The 23,167-nt window shown below is 43.0% G+C and overlaps 1 protein-coding gene across 2 annotated transcripts; it reads right to left on the bottom strand.

Annotated features, from left to right (window-relative positions):
* Nucleotides 1-1,912: 1,912 nt before the first annotated feature.
* Nucleotides 1,913-21,953, bottom strand: MTHFS (methenyltetrahydrofolate synthetase). Of its 2 annotated transcripts, none has more exons than XM_042875958.1 (3): nt 21,795-21,953; nt 18,354-18,618; nt 1,913-2,637 (listed from the first exon to the last, which is right to left on the bottom strand). In XM_042875958.1, exons 1-3 carry the CDS (start codon nt 21,936-21,938, stop codon nt 2,414-2,416), a joined length of 633 nt encoding a protein of 210 aa, XP_042731892.1. In that variant the 5' UTR covers nt 21,939-21,953; the 3' UTR covers nt 1,913-2,413. The 2 variants fall into 2 exon arrangements, with proteins under 2 accessions (XP_042731892.1, XP_042731894.1); XM_042875960.1 differs by lacking the exon at nt 21,795-21,953 and adding an exon at nt 19,394-19,539.
* Nucleotides 21,954-23,167: the final 1,214 nt, after the last annotated feature.

The raw sequence follows: 23,167 nt of genomic DNA, 5'->3' as shown, positions 1-23,167 counted from the left end.
GTGCCATTTTATGCATAGCAAACGTAAATAATTCTGACGCACCTACCAACCCCCTAACCTTTGTGCTTCAGAAACACTGTTATATACCATCAAACTGACAGTGATTTCATGTTATGTGGCAAAAAGAAAAACCCAGAGCGACAGCAGCAAGCTTCGGGTGCCAAATGAAAGCTGTCACATTTATTTAGCTCTGATTCTCAGGACAATATACATAAATATTGTTTTACTGTCCCTACCAGCCAAATGTTAAGGGCTATCTCCATCAGCCAGGGTCCTGTGGCCAATGAGGCTGTGATGATCTCCTCCTGATTCAGGAGTGGCTGGCAAGAAACACTGTGCCAGCATCTCTTGCTACCAATGATGCAGTGTATTAAATAGCTCCCTAGTTATTTCTCATTGCATTCTAATCAAACACGGTAAAAAAAACAAGAACAAAAAATAAAACAGCTTCAGAACCAACCATCACAGCTTATGGAATCACAGAACCACAGAATCATTTGAGTTGGAAAGGACCCTTCAAGGCCATCTGGTCCTACTGCCCCGCACTGAACAGGAACACCTACAGCTATCAGGTGCTCAGAGCCCCGTCCAGCCTGACTGCAGGGATGGGGCACCCAGCACCTCTCTGGGCAACCTGTGCCAGTGCCTCACTGCCCCTATTGTAAGATTTTCTCTCTTATGTTTAGTTTAAGTCTCCTTTCTTTTAGTTTGAAACCATTTCCCCTTGATTTAAGCTTCTCCTCAGCTTGAATGTTACAGCAGGAGGTCATTAGCATCTAGTTATGCTCTTTTCTGCTGATGTGGTCTCCTGATTTGTGCCAGAATTGGTGTAGCGTTCATGCAGTTGTGCTTAGAGTCATACTACCAAAACCATGGAACCATGCCTCAGGGTCAGTGCTAAGCCTCCAGGGTTAGACCTTGAGGAAGGACACCAGTAAAAGCACACTGATTTTGGTGGGCTAAAAGAATGTAGCTGCTTGAATAGGGCTGGACTTAATGCATGCATTTAAAACATTTATCAGAATTGGGATCCAGGTTTCTGCTGTGAAAAATGCTGGCATCAGCGTGGGTTTGTTGATGTCCAAGGCAGATAGTGCCATACGGCACAGGGCTCATCCTAATGTGATCAGTGAACTCTAACAGCCCTGCAGACAGACCTGTTATGCACGAAACCTGCCCCATCTTTTCTCTCTTCCTCTCCTTATGTCAAGAGAAGTTCAGAAATGAAGAAGGGATTAAAGCTCTGCCAGGACAGAAACTGTGAGAAAACAACAAAACCAGTCCAATTTTCTCATCACATTTATTCCCCTAAGGTCTTGAACTGTAAGAGCCTGCCTGCCTCCTGTAAGGCAGTGCAGCTGACAGCACTGAAGAGCTGAGAGGAGCTGGAGGCTGCTCTGCTCCATGCACCAACACTGTCATCCCAACCCATGAACACCTCTCACTCTGCATAGTTTGCAGCACACCAAGTGAGAAAATGCTTCTTTCATTTGGTGGGATGAGCTACTTTGATACAGAACCAACAGACGGCCAAGTCTGATCACCATCACTTTACTAAACAGCCCACAGTGCAAACTGCTCTCAGCTCTGTGCTCAGGTTGCAGCTTTTCTTTAAACATTGGTGGGAAGCCCAGCAGGTCAATATTAAAGGTGGGCCAGGCTCTTTCACCCCATCATCACTCTCAAGGTATTGCACTCACAGCGCCTTTTGTCTGCACAGGGGCAAGTTAAAACCTCCATCCAACCCAAAGGGATACTCTGAATGGCTCATACAAAATTACATAGGTTGAAGTAACACTGAATATTACTTTACCAAAATAATTGAGAATGCACTGATCACATCTGAGACAACATGACAAATTTACATTGAGAGAAAAGAAACAAACATATGCAGAAGTCATAAACACGAAACTTTTGTTATTAGCAGATACTCCTTTTATTGTGAGACCACTCTAAAGAGCCAAGCAAACAACCAGTGTTATTTGAATACAGAAAAATCAGCTCAGACTTTTTTGGAATCACCTTTTTCAGCCCAGCTTGCTGTAGGTCTTCTCTACAGCAGCAGGCAGTTCACTTGGAAACTGGAATAATAAAACTGTGAGTGCCACGTAGCTTGTTCCTCACAAGTATGATGACAAGAAATGACTCCTAGTTACTAAAGAGTCACATACTCTTATTTCTATCGGTTCTAGAATAAGAATTCACTACAGGTATTCATTAATTAGAAACAAATCAATGCAATTTGCATTACCGTTACCACATTTACATCGTTGTATTTTGTTGTTGTTGTTGTTCTTGCAGCTCAGAGGCAAATATGCCCCCAGCATCACATATGACTATTAGCAAAGTTCTGACTGATGGACATGTAGTCTTTGGTTGGTCACTCTGAAGGCAGGATGGTACCAAGGCACTTCTAGCAGTCTTCATAAAGGATTTCATCTACTTGGACATCATTTTCTGTCACAGGTACAGATTCACAGATCTGTTCCCTAAATGCCAAGGCAATCGTGTAAGGCTTTCCACTGGGATGTTTCATACATCTTCCAAGATAGGTATCATAATATCCTTTCCCTCTTCCCAATCTGTTGCCTTTTTTGTCAAACCCTAGGCCTGGCATGAAGATAAGGTCAAGACCGCCTGTAGAAAAACAAAATACACATTAATGGATGAGATGTGGATTTCCTGATGGCTGGACTACATCCAGATAATTTTATGCACAGCAAAAATGCTAGCTTTGTGTTTTGCAGAATGCTTCCCTTTCTTTGATCAGATGAAAAATACCTTGAATGCTAAGCCTGTGAATTTACATTTTCATCTTATCAACTGAATACTAGCTCAGCTGTAAAATAATCAGACCTTGAAAAGCTAGAAAGAAAAAAACCTACCTTATAACAAATTTATTTTATCACTTTAACCTCACACTTGCAAATACAAATGATTATGACTATAAATCTAGACAGAGATTGAACTCAGAGAAATTAAATTCAGGAAGAATCAGAAAATTAAATGAACTTCAACATTTGCCACAAACATTGAAAAAGAATAAAGAAGGAGAGAAGAAAGATTATGCTCTCTCTCGCATAAGTGAGAAAGAGCACCTTCTGGACACAGCTGTTAAGATGTCACAAACCTTTGAACACTCATCTTCCCAAAACCAAAGAGGCACAAAGACAATATATTCTGAAAGTTCTTCTTTGCCAGGTATGTAAAGGGATTGAGTTGACACAACATCCATCCACCACGCACAGTCGCAGCCACTCTGATGCTTCCCATCCCTTACACAAAGATTGTTCTTTTGGCATTAGAAATCTTGCAAGACATTCTCTGAACAAATGAATTTGGCTGCCTTGGTACTGACTGCTGAACTCAGAACACACCACTTACTAGTTTCACAGTGCAAATAAAATCCTGCATTACTTGCTGCTGCAGCAGATGGACACTTAAGGAAAGAAGGTGAGGAATGGAAGGGGAAAGCTAGCATGAACGAAAGCACAGCTAATATGAGCCTGGAAAGAAAGCAAATGCTGCATCTCCATCCTCTGTTTCTTCCTTATAGGAATAGTAATACCTTAAGAAGCACGTTCCTAATTACCTTCTGCTTCGTTACCAGAGCTGGGATGCATCAGGTATTTTTCTGCTTTTCCTACATCCAAACCAAGTTTCTGCTGCCATTTTGGACTGCACAGCTCTCACCACTTTCAGTTGAAGAACACAACTCAGCATTCAAGGAGAAACATGGAAGCATGTACTGAAAGAACCAGAGCTGAGCAGAGCTTTTCAGTTTCCAGGGAACCCCAAGTGAGATCAAGTATCAACTCTGAACTCAACTTGGAAGAGTAGACTAAAAGTGCACAGAAGACCAACTCATTTGCACATGCTTCTCAAGCTCCTGGAGATTGTCTTCCACTGCTCATCATTCAGAGAGGAGTCACTGATGTGAACAACTATCCATCATGATCTGACCAAATTAGAACACGGATATAAAATATGCAAGGCAATGCAGTAAGAGACCCTTAGAGAAGATTAATCTTATAAAGCTGGCATCGTGCAGTTAGCAAGAGTGGTTTTTTTAAAAAAAAAGGTCAAGGAAATACAAAGAGGGAATAAGCCAAAGGAGAGGCTACATAGTAATACTGTAAAAGGGAGCCCAAGTGATTCACCACAGTGCAGTCAACCTTTGTTTCATAAGAAAGACAATTGGTGAATAACAAACAAAGAAGAAAAGAGGCAACAGAGAGGAAATACAGTGTCCCCTGAAGACAGATGCTGTTTTTATGATATTACCACACAGACCATGATGCACCATGACAAACCTCAGTTTGTGAGTAAAAACCGACATTTGCCAATTGTCAGATCTATGGACTAAAATGTAAGAACCAACTGGTCTTTCCTGGTTATCATGATCAGTAATGGAGATTATGCATGCCAAGCCCTCCTGCAATTAATACTATGCTTACTCCTTGTTCTACCCATCACTTGCCTCACGCTAGCAAACCAGAGGCATTCAGGTGGCCCAGGAACCTGTATGTACCAAGCATCAATCATACTTAGAAAGAAACTCATTCTAGCATACAATTGTTTCAAGCTTTTTCACTCCATGTGACTCTCATGGCAAAAGGAAGAAAACATTTGCAGTTGCTACTGCTAGTAGGTAGGACTGTACACAAGAGGCAAATTTGCTAGGCAAAAAGGTGCCATTTCTCTTTACATCTACATCACAGACAGAAGAAAAGCAAGCCAAGGGAAGCACTAAGGGAAGGAGGAATTGGCAAGAACAGTGCTGGGAAGAAATATATTTTCTGTGTCGCTTAACTGATAGCACAGGGCATACTTGAGTGAACGTAGATGCATTAAAGCACTGTTTTCTTCTGGGTTCTCTGGAGAAATGGAGTCTGTTTTAATGACTCAGCTTCCTCTATAATCATGGAATTTTTATGCCAAATAACTCAAACAAGCTTGTGCAAATCTCACTATGAAAAACAATGCTGTAAATGCTTTAACAGCTACCCTCATTTATTTTTTTTCCATTGGAGCACTGTGATACTAAATGCCTTTACTCTGACTCACAACACACTGATTGATATCCACACAACTCACGCTGCACAAGATTTAAGTAAAATACCAAGCTAGACTGTCAGTAGAAAAATGACACAGCTGCCCTGCACCGAGCCTGAAGGCACTTCAAGAATTTGCCCCAAAATCCAACTCTGGGAGCTAGACTGAACGGCAGAAAGCTGCATGCAGAAAACACTTCCCCTCCGCACAACCTGGGGAGCAACAAAACCTCTTGTGGTGCCTGCGGCGGCGTGGGGGAAGAGCCGTCACAGGATGAGAGGTGACACACAGATGAGACCAAGATTGCAGACGTGTAAGATTACTATCAGTGGCAAGTAGACATCAACAGGATGGCAAGGGAGGGAAAGGACATCTTACTCCTAAAGGCACGTGCCCTCCTCACGCTGACCAGCCTTCCAGCCCTGCAGGATCACGAGTTGCCACTCAGGATACCCTGCAAGTTTGCTCCTTTCCCACATCCTACTTCTCTCACTTTCACTCTGTGGAATGGTATCATTGTCCCTGACACCCCATCAGTTTTTATAGGCACTGTAAATGAGGCCTTGTGATCTTCACCTACTTCTGCCCCTCTCCTTGTTATGTTTCTCTCCCCCGCGTGCCTTCAGTCCTTAACTAAAGGCTTGTGGATCCCTGTAACAATACACCAGGAGCCCAGGGGAGAAAACCAACACTCACAGTACGCTCACTGTCAAGAGGTCTTTTGCTGCAGGTAATCTGCACTCCTCCTGCAGTACTTACAGAATGTCTGCAGAATGCTAAGGGCTGAACACAGTCTCAGGCAGCAATACACTGCACTAGCCCAGCTCTCCTATGAAGAGAATACTAATGCTTCTTATAAACTTTAATTAAGCTACAGGGTATCCAAGTAAGGTTGGCAATTACAATGACAATCACCTAATACTCGCTGTATCTGTGACATGAGCTCTTGTGGCCACAGCTCCTTCTACTGTGTAGCGCTGTGTGTGAAATAATATACGCTGACTTATCAATGTGGGCATGCAGCCATGCTGACATGGCCACACAGCTTTCATTTATACAGCTAAATAAAGCAGGGCCAGAAAGCAAATTCATTTGTAAGATCACAGCTCGTCCATACCACTCAAGTAGCAGCACACTGCCTGGCACTATGAGAGACCAAAAGAGATGAGACAGGCCAAGTTCTCCATAGTGGGGACAGGGCTGCTCTGTGCCACTTGGTCTTGCTTTATTTAGCAGTATGCAGTCACAGCTTCAGAACCTGCCATGTGGCTGTGCAGGCACACTTTGTACACACATCCATGTAGACAAACCTTATGTCACAGAAAAGTGAAATGACTGGCCCAAGGACTCAGGAAATGTGTGGCAAAACCACATGCAACAGGCAGGTGTGCACACTGCGCGTCCCCCACTTAACCAGCAGACCAAAATTTTAGTACCCTCTCTCTGCTGTTTTAAATAGGGAATACAAAGTTTCATTTCCTCTAGGCAGCTGGTGAATTTCCTCCCTTCAGCAATGCATTTCTCATTACCCTTTATGATGATATCAGGTTTGATTTGTTCCCCAGGGAAAGATTTGCTCCTTGCACCTGATTACTTCTCCTCTCCTTATTCTGATGTTCCTATTTGAAATGCCAAGAGGCATTTTCTGAAGCACTCTTGACAATGGTTAATTACAGCAGGGTCCATCAGAGTGCACAGGTATGGGTCACGGAAGGGCTGCCGGGGCCTTGTCCCAGGCAAGGCAGCCAGCACGACCTCCTGTATCTGAGTCAGCCTCACCTGCCTGCTGCCTGGTGTGGGTCATGCATATCCCCTGCACAGCCAGACAGTCCTAACGGAGATGGAACAGCAGCACTGCCATCCCAGGGACACAGTAACCACAGGCTGCATCTGTGAAGTAAACATTAACTTGAGCACTGAATCCTAATATTGGAAGTACCAGTCTTGGCGACATGCAGGGTATGGGCCAATGAGTTGTAATAACTGAGAAAGTTCTAATTAATAGCAGAATCATTACTGTAACTTTAATTACCATCAGCACAGTTATGCCTTATCTCTTGGGTAGGTGCTAGCTTCTCAATGTACACTGCAGGGCACAGATCATCATCTGGTTCTGTATCTGCAGAGCACCTAACTCACTGTGGTCTAGGTTAATCACTAGATCTCATGGGAAACAATTCCACAGAAGCAAATATTTCAATTATGCTACAGGAAAACAAATTCCTTTCTTTTCATGACTAGCATTAAGCCTTCCCCTATAGAATGCCCGGAGTGCCCCTTGCACCACTGCTGAGATTGCTAACCTCCCAGTCCTTCCTTCCAGATGAAAGTGGGAAAATATTGCCTTTCATTTCAAACACATCATCTCTCTGCTACACACCTCCCTTACTCAACATTTTATCTAACTCCATGCACAACTATGACGCACCCAGCAATGTCTTTTGCACACATACATTCACCCTATCTGCTGTGCCATCTATGTGCCGCAGGTAATTGGTCTATTAGCACGACTTGGGACAGCTTTCGTTATTACTGCGATAAAATATTTTGCAGAAAATAGAGCCATCAGCAGAATCTACAAACAAGCACCGAGCAACTCAGCACTTATTTGTCTACTCATCCATTCTGTGTTTTGTGTCAGCATGAAACATCGGTCTCACAGTTCACACTTGCCCTCCTGAACTACAGCATGATAAAATATTTATACTTCTCCTTGAGAAGCCACATTCTAGCCATCACTCATACAGGTTTAAAACAATGGAGCGGCAGCTACTCTCTTGTTATTAGACTTGCAAAACACACTAATAATTCCTTCTGATCAGCTTCTGTGCTATGAAGCTGCAGTCAAGTAAACACCCTCCTTCTATTCTGAACTCATTTAAAACAAAATTTAGCACCAAGGCATTTGAGAGGTTAAGGGCACTGCACAGATTCACAAACAAACCTGCTCTGCTCCCAACTATTTCTTCATGTGTCATCAGTGATGCTACTGTATAAGGCTAAGACTTGCAAATTCTAGCTGGGCTCCCACTGTGGGAAGGCTATGTGAGGCTACAACCATCACACTCATTTCCCCTGAGGTTTAAGTCGCAGTCAGCTGAGGTCTATGTCTCATTTTCAACATTTGCCAAATGTCTACCCAAAAGAAAATTTGATCAAGTACTTTTCTATTTCACTATTATTCATCAAGCTGGTTTAAGCACAGTAAATTAACCGTAATTACCCAATGCCTCCTACAAAAATGCCTGGTCTTGCAAATTCAGAGTAAAGGAAATCATTGCCTAGAAATGTTTGAGTTACCGGCCTGTGAAAAATTACTTACCTATTCCTGACATTCAGATACTTGAGCACAGTTAGAATGATTTGATTGGGAAAGCATGGGAAACAAACAATTTTTGGTCCTAAGGGTTGGTCGCACCTGGGTTCTCCTTTGTTTGTAAAGCATCACAATGCTCTGAAGCCAGATGTACAAAGGAGCAACTCCAAGGGAAGACAAAGTGCCTTACAGCTTCTTTAGAGCACATCAACACATCTTGTTAAACCAGTGAATGCCAACTGCAGTGCTACTCCTTCAGAGAAACTGGCAAGGCATTGTTTATGCTGGCACTGGAACTCTGCTAAAACATGAGAATCTTTGTGTATCTCAATATGTATTTATGTGAGATTCTTCAAGATTTTATCAGCTACTTTCAACATAATGATTATCTAAGGACTTATTTAAATATTTTAAACACTTCCAATTGACACGTGCACATGTGCACTTCATTTCTTCACTCTTGTTCTTCTTTTGCTTTCTGCTGTCTGGCTATTTTTAAATCAAAATATGTCAGAAGTGAATCATTTGGGGATTTTTTTTCTCAACACATCATGTATCACTATCAATATTTCCAACCTCTTTGACTCAGTCAGCAGATAGTCTTTCAAAACATACTCCAAACTGCTTGTTAAATACAAACAGTTAAGACATCAGCTGTGTAGAAACCTGCAAGGAGCTACACCACTTGACAGAAACATTAGGCATGCTTACTGGCAGGGTTTGCTGAGCAGGGAGAGTCAGCTGGTTTGTAGATAATGGCACCTTCACTGTTAGTGTCAAACATGTTGACATCACAGCAGCTGAGAAATCCGCCTTCTTCCATCACAAGATTTTGGGTTTTTTAAGCTTGCACAGCTTAAAAGATACCACCAACATCCCTGGAATTCTCTATCTCCCTCACTCCAGATGCCTTGATTATCCAGAGATGTTGGTTTGGAGCACTTGCTCTCTCCTATGTGTGTGACAATGCAGGGATGAGACTTCAATTATAGGAAAACAGCCTAAATGTCATCAGTGCTCCACAGTAAATCTATGGAATACTGACACCTGCCGGCAAAGGACTTCACATTACTCCTGGACAGCAATTTGCCCTCCATCTACACCCAAAAGCTGATTCCCGTCCCACGAGCGCTAATGCCACCACAAGCAGGAAATGAGCACAGTAAGGATGCCAAAATGAAGACCAAGAGTTATCCTCATACTGTGAAACAGCTGCAAGGAACTCCTGCCCCCTAGAAGCCAGTGGCTCCCTGCCAGCTCCGTGGGATTTCCCACTGCACTGGGAGTTGACGGTGTGTTTTGAATCTCAGCAAAGAGAGCAGGAATTACCTGTGCCAGGAAGACAATTTTTTTGTAACTGACAAAATGCTGACCTGGCTTCAGAGCCCAACAAGCTGGCAGAAAACCAATCCTAGGGAAAAAAGAAGAAATAGTAATCCTGTGCCGCTTTCATGAGCTGAATCTGCTCAGCAGTGAGTACCAGAGATGAGAACAGAGCTGGGAGGACGAGGGCAGAACAGAGCTGGAAGCAAGACTAAGGCAGCAGGACTAGCACCAGCCAGCAGGCTCAGCTCTCTCACCAAACTGCACCTACAATCCACGTGGGCAAATACACAGGTGACCAGCAGGAAAAGGTTTCCTCCAAATTATTCAGATGACGTGCACCAAGGCACAGAGATAAGGTTGGTGTCCCCTCCTCCTTTCCAAAAAGGAAAATAAAGGGAGACAAAAAATCTGTCTGGGTTAGTCCATGCAGCTAAAGATACCTCCATCTTCGTGTTTCCCCTGTACTAATTTATTGCACGGACTCATGCCACACTCCACAAAACAACCCAATCTCTTATTTGCTTTTGAAAGACTCTTGTATCCAGGAGACAGGATAAAGAAAATTACAATGCTACTATTCACTCTGTAGCAAAATTAGCACTCCAAAACAAAACACTTTCGAGTCACTCACAGTGAATTTAAAGCCTGTGCCTATGTTGACTTTAGTTCTGTATCAACTTTAATTGATTACAGGAGTTATCTTTTTAGTTGTTTTCCTGAGTGCAAGGAGAATGTTTTCTGCAAGAAGGCAAATGTGGATGTGACAATTAAAATTACAAAGAAAAGCACTTTTAAAGCCTTAATGAACTTTACATAAGCAAAAAGCTGTAGGTAATAGAACTCTCAGGCCTCCAGGTTCACTGCAGGATACCCTGCATAGACATAGTGTTAAAATTAAACCACAGTGTTCATGGTTTAGTTTACACGAGAGAAATTCAGGATGAAAGGATACCAAAGGACGTTACAAAGTGATGACACAGAGACACATCAACTTTCCCATCTTAGAGTTTTTTTTTCCCAAAATCTTTCAAAGACAGAGACTCTTTGTAATCATACCATGCAGAGAATCATAGAATCATTAAGGTTGAAAAGACCACTGAGATCATTAAGTCCAACCCCAGCCCACCCCACCATGTCCTTCAGTGCAACGTCCCCACAGAACACCTCCAGCTGACAGCTTCTGCAGGAGAATTCTGCAGGTGAATTTCCAATAGAAGAAATGGGAGAAGTTCAACTAAAACTATGGGTGTTCAAGTAGCAAATTGGGTGTGGAGTGCTGCAGGGCAGTCTCAAGAGAGCTGTGGCAGCTGTGCAGCACCAGAGGAAGGGAAGGCATCACTGCAGGGAAGAGGGGTCCAGCGCTGGGGATGGCACCGCACATCTTGCAGCTGAAGGCTGAAACGCACAGAAACCTTGGGGGAGCAGTTGCTGCCACAGCTGGGTCCAAACCTTGAAATAGTTATTTTTCCAAGCAAGTCTTTTCCTAGTGCTTCTTGTTAGGGAACACACTATGCAGAATAATTTAAGATTACCTCTGGTCTATTTTACAGAGCTGGAATAACGTAACAGGCATCTGTGTAAAAACTTGTGCTTGTGGGTTACCTGTGTGGAAACCACCAAAAAAGGCCTACCCAGCTAGCTGATTTGAAAGCAGTGATATGGTATGTACAGAAAGAATTAACTAATACGCTGTCTTTACACCTATTTCACACTGTTTAATCGCCTAGGCATAAAATGGTATCTCGGACATCTTTTCTCCAAAATAACATAGAGAAATCACAAAGGTTGACAGAGCTGTGGGTGGAACTGCTACAGATGTAGGAAAGCCTTCATATGAGAATAAGAAAACAGAAAATACTTGGCAAAGAAAAAAATGCTATTGTTATAATACAGGCTTAACTAAGCAATGAATAATAACAAGAAAGTAAATCAAACATCCTTATTTACTTCTCATCACAGAAGAATGAGGTATCACTTGAAATGAAAGCAGCGAATTTAAATTGAATACAAGGAACACAGTATTTCACATAACATAGGAACATAGTACAATATTAACGTAACAGGGAACATAATGTTTCATATTATGACTGACTACAACTCACTGCTGTCAGAAGGCTGCAGAGCCAAGGGCTTAATACAAATAACAGTAGCTGCTTATAGGCACGACCAGAGTGCACACAGCTAAAGCAGAAAAGAGAACTTGTTTGTAAGGGAGTAAGTCAGGACCTGCATGTACAGAGGTAGGAAGAAATTTCAGTTACTGCTATAGAGGTACAAGTTGTGAGATTTCCTGCACCTCGTAAAACTCCTGATGCTGGACTGAATGCCCAGAGCTGTGACCCAGCACTGAATTTGTTCTCCTAATGCGTATCAAAATACTATGGCTCATTGTCTCCATGCAGAAGTTCTTCCAAACCACGGATCATTTCATTAAAAAATAGATTACATTAAGAACTAAGCCTTGATTTTCCATTTTGTTTCGTCCTATGGTTTCAGATTTTCTTTTTCATGACCAGTGCAAAGAGACTTTAAATTATAATCTAACTCTTGACATATACTGTAGTGCATGTTTTAATCAGGACTCCCAGAGGAAAGGAAAATCTAACACTATCCTCAATCACTTTACAATTTTGATTAGTGTTTTGATTTTTTCTTACTAAACAGCAATATTTATCATGCCTGCTTTCCACAAAGCCATATTTCATTTATTCCAGATATGCACATTGAGATGTCTATCACTTAAGTATGTCACAGTTACCCCTGAGTATTATTTACTACCTGCCTTTTTTCAGAATGATTAACAGCATGTTGCATACTCCCATTAAACCTCCACGTACAACACCACCACCTCTAATGGATCTGAAGTAGCTTATTAGACCTCTGTGCTTCAAGGCAAGGCATTTTCTCCTCATACTGCCTTTTGATTCTCAGCTCCCATAAATCTCATCTTTCAAAATCCTCTCACTTTTGGTGCTTTCTGTTTTGGGCAGGAGAGGGCTCCTAGCCCATTACTTATCTTTTAACATCCCATTTTACCTGTATGTCAAACCTCTTCTTCTTAAGATTGTATTCTCACTGCTTCTAAAGAACTTTGCTAAAATTTGGAACAATTAACAATACCGACAGCATCACAAGGCAGACCATCAGTCCTGGCAACACACGCAGCTCTCTGAATGTATGACTCAATAGTGGCATTCAGTGACAAGTGAAACCCAGCTTTTGAGGGCTAACACATTTCTGCAGGGCAGATCCTAATGGAAAAGTTTAAAATAGAGCTAATCAACATTCTGGAATCATTTTGAACCACATGAGGTTGCCTGGAATGGCAGTCTAGAGGAAGTCAGTGTTTCCTTGTGAGGATAAGTAGCTGTTGTACACCACACTTCCCAGCTACCAGCATGTTGTGGCATTTATGTTGCAGCAAGGCTCAAAGTATTCTGCAAGTTGTAAGGACAGCAAAATATAACTAACGTAGCATACAAGGCTTATGTGAAAACAAAGCAGCTGTAAATCATTGCTAGATGTATGTTAGCATTTCCTCACTTCGTTTGAACTTTGGATTTTTCCTTATTATTAATAAATAACATACTTTCCAAATTGTGGGTTGTCTAGTGTCTAATCTCACTGATTATTCTGAAGGTACAACACAAATACTGCAATCAGGAGGTCACCAAATTTCCAGTACTGAAAATTCTGGAAGTCTCTAAATTAAATTACAAGTTCAGTTCTTTATACATTCATTTCTGGGAGCAAAAATACTTATGTTTCAGGAGAGTAGCTGCAGCTTATTCAGCATGGCCCATTATCACAAAATGCTATATTTTCAAATGACATTTTCCAGCCTGGGTATTTCTGCCAAACCGAGGTTGTTTTGTTCTTTTTTTTTTTTTAATTTCAGACAAAACGGTTCATCGGTTTCTGAGAACAAAGCTAGCAAAAAATGTCCAGGAAAGCTCTGCAGCTCCGCATTTTCAGGCAAGAAATCTCGATCAGAGTAGCCTTTGTGTCAACAACGTGGCTATAACCCTTTCAAAGTCCATTTGAGTCAGTCTTATAAAATGCTGTTAAAACCTGCTGTTTGCACGGGCTCAGGAAAGATCTGTCAGGGTTAATGCTGGGCCTCTCCAGTTGTCACCGTCTCCAAACCGCACATGGACAGCCCCACAACTTTCCAGGAACCAGTGCCAGTTTACATGGGACATTCCCTCCATTCTGCCTGCCCCACAGCCACATGGCAAACTTAATCCAGTCACTTATCTGAGTTAAAAGATCCCAACCCAAACAGGCAGACAGGAAGAAAATACTCTTCATCCAGTTTACGATGGGGAGGCCAAGGTAAGAGCGTGCTGCAATCACAGGGAAGGAACGTTCCTAAAGCCAGCAGAGAGCTGGAGCTGCAAGCTCAGGCCTTCCAGCCTCCATACTCCAAGCCATGGGCAGCCAGGAGGGCCCCATCACAAAGCCTGTCAAACTGGAGCAAGACTGGGAAGTGAAACAAGGAAGGAAATGACTGAAGTTTCACTAGCATTTCTTCTGGCGAGCCACCAGTTTACACAACTCTTCATCACCAGCTCCCTACCAAGCCTGTAGTTGCAGCAGTCCAAATGGCACATGGCCCTGTCTAAGAGGAGAGCCTTTTACTGGTGGTGGGCTGGTTCTAACCTAGACTAGGTTTCCAGTACAGATACCTGTACTGCTCCACAGAGGAGGGATGGGGACAGTGAGAAAGAAAGTAAAGAGGAGAGGGCAGCAGCTTATACACTGCAATGATCCACAAAAACTATCACCAAACTATGCTTGAGAAGCAATTCTGCATTGCTTAGCGGAAGAAAATGAAAATTTAACAGAAAGTGAACTCTTCCAAGTCAATGAAGAAGAAGCCAGCCCAGTGGGGAAGGAAATGAGTATACTGGGACTAGGAATCTTGTATGTCTGGGCTCAGACAAGTGAAAGAAGAAAAAGCACATGATGTCCTTTCCGGTGGAGGGAAGCTATTTATGTTGGCCCAGCTGCCCACGAAATGGCAGCCTATGGCTGGGAGGAAGAGGAAAGAGGGAGTTGGCTCAGAAGGGATGCTTGGAAATGGAGACTTGGACTGTTGGGCAAAGAACTGGAGGGCTGGAGGCAGACATTAAGTTCACAGAGAAATTATCAGTTTGAAAAGGGGCTGTATGGGAATGAACCAATGACTGAGCACCTGGTGAAGGTACACAGCCAGCCCAGGGAGCACAGGTGAAAACAATTCACCGGTGTGACTGGAACCAGGTTCCACCTCTCCCTAAGCCTCATTTAAGGGGTGGCTGCCCCAAGGGAAGGATCTGTACCTGGAGATCCTTCCTTTTGGTGTATGTGTAAGACCTGATCCTGGGGGTTGGTAAGTAATGCTTTCTTTCTTAAACTGGATTGTGACCATCAACTTTTTGGGGGGCAATTTAGGCTATCTGCCGTTGCTTTACCTTATAGGGGCATTTTATCATATGGATGTGTTGAATCCAGTTACTGTTTTCAAGACCCAAGAAGAATAATCTATTCTTACAAGTACTAATTTAGTTGGTTTTTTTTTTTTTTTTTTTTTTTTTTTTTTTTTTTTTTCCTATAGTACTCAAGGCAAATTAAAATAATAATACATGATAATACAAGTAAGGAAACCCACGTCCACCCTGCTGAACCACACCGCCTCTTTAAACCATGCTGAGATGAGAGCTGCTGGTGAAGTACCCTTCAAATCTCTGTAAGAATCATTGAAAAAGCAAACAGGGAGCATGGTTTTATCTGATTTACTCCTTCCAAAGTTGTGCAAGGTGTCTATACTCCCACAAACAGTTACTGTGATGAGATTTTTTTTTTAATCAAAAGCACCATTTTAGCAAACACTATACTAGTATGTATTTATGCTTTAGGTGGGCAAGGATATAATAAATGAAAGGGCATATATTGAGAAATTGAGAGGTTGCTGAGAATTTTTCAGCAGATGTAACTAGAAATCAACTGAGTAATGCACATATATACATCCATATCCCATACCAAATATCTTGGCTTTTCCCACATTTGTTACTTGTTACCATGTCCATTTAGCCTGAAGGAAAGAACTCTTCATATGAAAACTAGTTATCAGTGCACGGTAGAGAAGACAGCAGACTATCTACTACAAAACCTGCAGCAGCATTTGCTGTGCCAGCAATGTGTAACACCATGTGCTGCCAAGATGAGAACAGGTAAACCCTGATTCAACAAAAAAAAGACTTTCTTCAAAAGGTAGCGTTGGTGCCTGGTACTCACAGCCTGTGAGTGCTACTGAAGACTAGGAAAGCTGATATGAAATTTACTTAGCCTTACATTTGAGCTATTCTTCACAACAACCATAAGCGTAAAAAGTAAAGAAGTTTTAAGGGCTATCTGAATTCAAGCTTTTTGTCATGCAAAATGAATACACTCAGTAGTGACATGACTTATTTATGTACCTGCAGGGTATTCCTTAGAAATTACATAGCAACTTATGAAAGCAATGGGAACATTACTAATATAACACCATGTCATCTCCTGATATCAGTGTAAATGTCTTGGATCACCACAGTATTTGATAACATCACAAAGATAAATGTTTCATCCATGCATAATTCCAACAGTGGAGGATGAATGTGGTAGCAAGACAATTTGCATTCCTGCAAACGTACCAAAGCTCAATGGATATAACTGTAAAAATGTAGAAGTATTTTAGAGAAGCACTGAAAGTCGGTGTCTGTTTCTGAGGAGAAGGATTGAGGTGAGTGTGTCCAACCATGCCATAAAGAAAAAACCAAACTTCATAGTTTTCAAAACCTATCCAGGGAGAAAGGATTATGGTTTGACTTCCGATCCACAGTGAATTAATTACTTGTTTGTTACTGAGTACAAAAGATTAAACTGAAGCTTTAGGCAGAGCAAGTCTGATGCGGCTGTGCATCAGTGATTTCAACTGCTGGTCATAGAAACAAAGTACCATTTTAAAAGTTACCAAGCTTTCTTGGTGTTGTTCTATGCCCATCACTGGATCCAGGTGCAGCAGCTCCAGAGATAAACAGGTACCGCAGCTTGCTCCTGCATTCTCCATCTTCGCAGCCCCATACAAGTCATCCCCAAGAAGTCCATTCCTATGTACTCTATACCAGGTAATTCTTGCTCTCATTACAATTAAAACTGTGTGCTTACTCTGTGATCTCTGCAAGAGACTTATTAAAGTCAACTAACAGCAGCTCTTTGGCAGTACAAAAGCTTGTTTCGAGTACCTAAAGCAGGCCCAGTCAACAGAACCCTGGACTTTTTATGGGTTACCTTCAAAAGCTCTGAGATACCACTGATACCTGCAAATTCATGATGAAAAACCAATAGGAAAACAAGTAACAGTACTAAATATTAAATGCAAAGAGCACAGCTGTATGAAGCAGTTGAATCCCTTGCTAGCTATACTGCAGACATGGACAGACAGGATCGTGGATTAAGGAAGAGGTAATGATAAATAAAAGAGAAGAGAATCAAACACAGTGAAAATGCTGATAATTGAAGACTGTGTACTAGAGCTAATGCTTTCAGCAATGTTTGTCTAAAGCACAGTGTTCAGGGAAAGTGCATTAGCATCCCAAAACAAATGCAAAGCCCAGTTCAACCAAACAGCTTCATATAAATTTTATGTTTCTGCATTGAACATTCAAAAGCTGTGAGGTGTGGAAGCTGTCTGCATGGTAAATTTCCGTCTAGAGAAAATTTCCCCAGACTGAGGTTTCAAGCACAAATGCAACATGTTTTCCATTAATACCACTAAAAAATTCTGCAGATGTTTCAGGATGATGTTATTGTTTATAAAAAGTGACAATAATGCAGACAAAGAAAAGGTAAGATTGTTCACAGTTCTTTAGAAACTGGGGAATTTCATGGTAAAATACAGAGGTTAATTTGGGATCAATGCAGACCTACATGAACTTTTCAACGCTATGAAGAATCTGAGGCACCACTGTAAGACCAGAATTAAAAAAAAAAAAAAAAAAAAAAAAAGGTAAGGGAACAACAATGATTGAAAAGAGTTTGATATTTATCCAATCCTACAAGCAAGTTACTTTATTTTCAGTCTAAGGTCTCAGTCCAGAAAACTGTTCTGCATGGGCAGCACTGTGCTTCACCCATGCAATACAATTTGCAGGATCAAAGATTTCAGAAAATTCTCATGTCAGCCTATAGGCATCATCTGAAAAGTTTTGCACTTTTCATGCAGTGGAAATCAAAGTTCTCAAAGTGTATCTGAAAACTGTGAATCCCCGTGACTTTCAATGGCATCTCAAGAGACTCCTGGCAAGCTCCTGCCCCCTCTGTGAGCCTCTATGCTGTGCTTGCCAAGATTGCATTGAGCCTGTCCCTGGAACAGGACCAGGGAGATGATTTATCTGGAGCGATGGACTTATTTCAGTTGGATCGACTGTCCAGTCTTGCTCTTGCCAGCTCTGCTGAGCGGTGGCAGAGAGCAGTGAAAAACAGGCAAGAGAAAGTAACACCTGCTAACGTTGACCTCAGCATCTCTACCAAAGCATGTAAGACCAAAGCAAAGCACTTAATTCTTGTGATCAGGTTATTTCCCGCCAGGCTGCTCCTGCTCAACAACCCTATGATGTACGACGAAATTACTCACCGCCAGCAAGAGCTTCCTCTCTTGTGCTGTCACCATCACTAGGCTGAAGAATATTCCAGGATGTCAAAGTGAGTGAAGCCATGTCTTCAGCTGATGACAACTTCAGCATGTCCATGTGATTGCTGTGAGGTTTGTAACGTGGGATGAAACACTCTTTGCCTTGCTTAAAAATGTCCTTGATGATTTCTTCTGTCTGGATTTCATCTGGCATGCTCAGAAAAATTGCAATTCTTTTGGATTCTTGGTACTTGGAATGCCCAATCACCTATAAAGGAAACTGCCATCATCAGTTCAGGAAGAGTTCACAAAAAGACTGACTTTATTTTAATTAAAAACACCACTGGAGGAAAATACCCATTGGAGTATTGTAGAAATATAAGTAGAAATACAAATTACCATAAAGAGAATAAATTGACTTTGTTTCCTGTTCCAACACTTCTACCATCAACAAAATCAAAATAAGCAAATTTTTGTACCCAGATAAAAAATAAAACAGGTTGAGACTAACAACAAAACAATTTTGGAGTCAGTCCGGACCCTTCAAGTACTTATGCCATACAGCACCAGTATCCTTAAATACCCAACATCACTGGGGACAAACACAGCAGGTCAGAACTGCCAGCTTATACATGAGGTTTTTGCATTCCTTTAATTCCATCTTCTTTATATGCTGTGCTTCATAACTGGACCTGGCCACAACGAGAAGTGCATTGATTACAACATTGATTACAATAACCCAAAAGAAGATATGCATCAGAGCAGTTGACTGCAGAGCTCAAAGTCTTAGAAGATCAGGCCTTTCTTTTGTTAATCTGGGATGCCTTTCCAAAAGCAAATTTAGATATACAGCTACAAACATCACCTGCTTTTGATGAGCAATCTTATTACTGTCTGTTTTTCAGAGGTTGAAGGAAAGATGGACTTGCACGTTTTTGATTTTCAGGAGGTTGTCTGTGCTGGACTTAGGAAAGATAGAATGTGGGAAGGAAAACAAAAAGCAGTGAATGTGGTTTAAAAAAGCCAAATTAACAGATACATACCTTGCTGTGTCTCTGCCCAATTCCAGATTAAATCCCGTATTATGATTTGTGAGGATTTTTTTTAAAGGCCTATCTTCTCCTTTTCTAGTTTATTACAAAACAAATACAAATGGGTCCCTTGTGAATTAAATGGGATTTATAATTGTTCTACACGCTTCCAGACATCTCTCAAAAATTGAGAAATGGGGCTTAACAATGAACAGAGAACAGCAAATCCTCTGTGTTTGCCTAACTTCGGGGTAACTGCCCTTCTGAGCTTTAGCCCTTGCACTTGTTGGAGAAAGATATGCTAATATCTGAGTTTCAAATTGGTTCTCATTCCTTTTTGTCCTTTCTTTCTAGCACCCCAGTTACAAACCCAGTATCAAAAGACGGATACCTTTTTGGAAGGTAAGATATAATGAGGTACTCCAGCCCTAATTATGGTAATGTTCTGCTTGACAATAGAAGCACCTAGCAACTCCAAAGTGCATTTTATTTCTCTTTGTAATTTACCCAACCTTACCCACAGACTCTTCCAACTAAGTTATTAAGTTTTTGAACAACAGAATCTCCATGCTAGCCTTTGTTTGAAAGAATTGACTACTGAGTCGAATCACAGCACTGTCTGGAGCCTGCAATTCATGTTACTGAAGGGTTCCCTCACCTTCTCGTGGCTTCAGAGAACAGAGAAACTGAAACACACAGCTCTCTTCTTTCAAAGTGGTGCTCTGGGCACCATACAGGCCAAATGTGTTCTGACATGTCCAACAACACATTGATTATGCAGTACAGAAAGAAATGAGGTTGGAGATGTAAAACCACAAGCTACCAGGAAGACAAAATTAGTGATGTTTTCTGAAACGTGAAGATGAAGCTGCTTTGAGTAGTTTCTGAGAAGAGTAAAAAAATTTCCACGCTTAAAAAATATTATGTGCCCTCTGCTCACCCGCTGATGGCTATTACTGCAGAATCAGAGCATGCAAACAGCATGACTTCAATCATGGATGTGCACATTAAAGAAGAATAGTCATCCAGTAGCTAATTAAACACCAGTGGCTAGGCCAGCTAGCGTAGCAATTTCAGTTTGAACTTAAAGATCGTTTTGAGAAGAGATTTTGCTTCTAAAAATATTGTTCAGGTGCTATAAAATAATGTGCTTGCTTTTATTAGCTGCCGTTTCTGGTGTGTATTATAAAGCTGCACTTTAAGCCTCATGCTGTTCCAAGTATTTTCTCAGCACTCTCAGAAACTTCATGTCTATTGCATCGCTTTCCCATGAGGAAGTTGACTGCTTTCTGTCATTGCAGAATGCCACCCTGTCTGAAGAAAGCTCTAGACTTTCAACTTGTGTCATACTAGCAAAATGTCATGGTGGCATGAATTTGTCATATCTCCCCAGCCTTCCTTTAAGTAAAACAAAAGCTTTACCTTTTAGCACGTTCTTACTACCAACAATAAATGTGTTGCTGCTGAGTGTATCAGCTGTGGTCAGACCAAAGGCTGAGGGCTCCAACTATTATGCACTACGTGGCCTGGGTGCTTATAAGGTTGGCCGAGGACTGTGCATTTTTGGACAGTGTTCCAAAAAACTGGAATTTAAGGATAGGATGGGAAATTACTACAGTGCAAACATATTTTAGTAGGACATTATATATATAAAAGGGGAAAGAAAGAATGAAACATTCCAAATTAAAAAAAAAAAAAAAGCATACATGAGTTCTAGTTCAACCTCTGTCCTAAAGTTTCTGTGCTGCTATGTCATGAAGTGGCTGCACATCACTATTAAGTTTATAAAATGATTTTAGGTCCTTTTGCAGGAAAATAACTACAGAAATGCAGATCACCTACATGCACACGCTGGCGCTGCAAAAAAAAAATGAAAATAGAGCTGTGTTCTATTACGCGCAGTGACTGCAAAATATCTTTTTATTGTGTTTATTAAAATGATAAAATACAGCAATATAAAAATTCAATCACCCAAATGCAAACAGAAATTCCAAAAAGCACGGCTGAGGTGAGCCCTGCCCGGTAGCTTTAAAGCATGGAAATTACATTAGGAACAGAACTGCACGGAAGAAGCACACTGAAAGGCACGAACGGGAAACGGCAGCCGAAAGGCCGCAACCAGTCAGTCGCGAAGTTTTCAGAGGCGCTTTGCTGGGCGCACAGCGAGAGCGATGCGACAAACGCAAGCCGAACGCCTGCCGCAAAACCCCGCCGCTTTGGGCTCTGTCGCAAAGCTCGCCTCCGGCCTCACCGCCTCCCGGCACGCAGCGCTTCCCGCCGCGGCCTACAATCCCGGCCGCCGGCTGAAGGAAGGGAAGAGCTCGTTCCTCGCAGCGCCCCAGGAGCGGGGCGTCCTGCAATGCCCGCAGCCCTCCCCCCGCCTCCGGGTTCCGCTCTTCCTGGAAGCACCCACCTTGCGACTCAGCAGCCGGGACTGCCGCTGCTTCTCCGCCGCGCCCAGGGCCCGCAGTCTGTGCCGCAGCTCCGCTCGCAGCGCCCGCTTGGCGGCCCCCAGCGCCGCCGCCATTTCGCCGCCGCTCTCCGCCGGGGGCTCCATGCGGGCCGCGGCACCGCCTCGCCCCTGGCAGAGCTGACGGGCCGGGCACCCCCGCGGTTTCCAGTGCGACGGGGAGGGGACTGCGGGGCGGCGGGCCGGCCGGGGGTGCTCGGTGGCCTCTGAGGGGAGTTCATCCTCTGTCCACGCTCGGTCGGTCACCTCCGCTCAGCGCTGCCTGCAGGGAGCTGGGCGGTCCCGTGGTTTCGGGCCAGGGAAAGCTCCGGTGGGCTCTGGGCACGGTTTGTGTTTCATTTGGCCGCTAAGCTGTGAGGGTGCAGAGTCACCAAATCTTCACGGTTGGAAAAGAGCGCTACGATCACCCGGTTCAACCCCAGCCCACCCCACCGTGCCTCATGTCCCCCAGTGCCACATCCCCACGGTTCTTGAGCACCTCCAGGAACGGTGACCACAGCACCTCTCTGTGCAGCCTGTGCCGCTGCATCACCACTCTTTTGGAGACGTTTTTCCTAATATCCAACCTGAACCTCCCCTGCTGCAACTTGAGGCCATTCTCTCTCACCCTATCGCTGTTACTGGGAACAGAGGCTGACCCCTGCCTCAGCACAACCTCCCTTCATGCAGTTGCAGAGAGCAATAAGGTTTCCCTGAGCCTCCTCTTCTCTAGACCGAATCATCCCCGCTTTCTCAGCTGCTGCCTGTAAGATTTGTGTGTCCAGGCCCTTTGCAGCTTCACTGTCCTTCTCTGGGCATGCAGAAGGGTGAGACCAGTGCCATGCCAAAACATCTTCAAGGCCTGTCATTTCTTTTTTCAGTCTAGCATCGATTGCAAAGAATTTCCCCTTTCTTAATTTTGTTGTAGAAAGGGAAATTACACTTCAGCAGGATATTTGACCACTGCCTGCCAGATAGTTTCACATCCCTACAGGCCCTGGTGATGGCTAGAGGACCTGGAATGCGGATGAGATTTCGTGGGCTGCGAGGAACAGAAAGCGCTGCACCCACAGCAGCTTCACTCCCCCTGTGTGCAGGCCTGGGTGATGGGCTCAGAAGGGAGATACTGCCAGTGTCCTTTGGTTTCCTCATTATTAGGGAAGTGGAAACAGGCACTGTCATGCATCTGCTCTAGGTGTTCATAGAATTGTTGGGAGGGACCCTTGAAGACCATCTGGTTCTACTTCCCTGCACTGAACAGGGACACCTACAGCTGATCAGGTGCTCAGAGCCCCGTCCAGCCTGACCTTGGGTGTCTCTAGGGACGGGGCACCCAG

Source organism: Lagopus leucura, unplaced genomic scaffold (assembly GCF_019238085.1).
Source record: "Lagopus leucura isolate 7727_CA_CO unplaced genomic scaffold, USGS_WTPT01 Super-Scaffold_100015, whole genome shotgun sequence".
Classification (NCBI taxonomy): domain Eukaryota; kingdom Metazoa; phylum Chordata; class Aves; order Galliformes; family Phasianidae; genus Lagopus; species Lagopus leucura.
This window is presented reverse-complemented; position numbering and strand designations above follow the sequence as displayed.

What these genes read in the sequence shown, in the direction of transcription:
- MTHFS (XM_042875958.1), bottom strand. Translation starts at nt 21,938, where the DNA reads ATGGAGCCCCCGGCGGAGAGCGGCGGCGAAATGGCGGCGGCGCTGGGG. An exon ending in CCCGGCTGCTGAGTCGCAAG is followed by an intron (nt 18,619 to 21,794) that starts GTGGGTGCTTCC and finishes TTTCCTTTATAG; the next exon opens with GTGATTGGGCATTCCAAGTA. An exon ending in AGAGGAAGCTCTTGCTGGCG is followed by an intron (nt 2,638 to 18,353) that starts GTGAGTAATTTC and finishes GTTTTTCTACAG; the next exon opens with GCGGTCTTGACCTTATCTTC.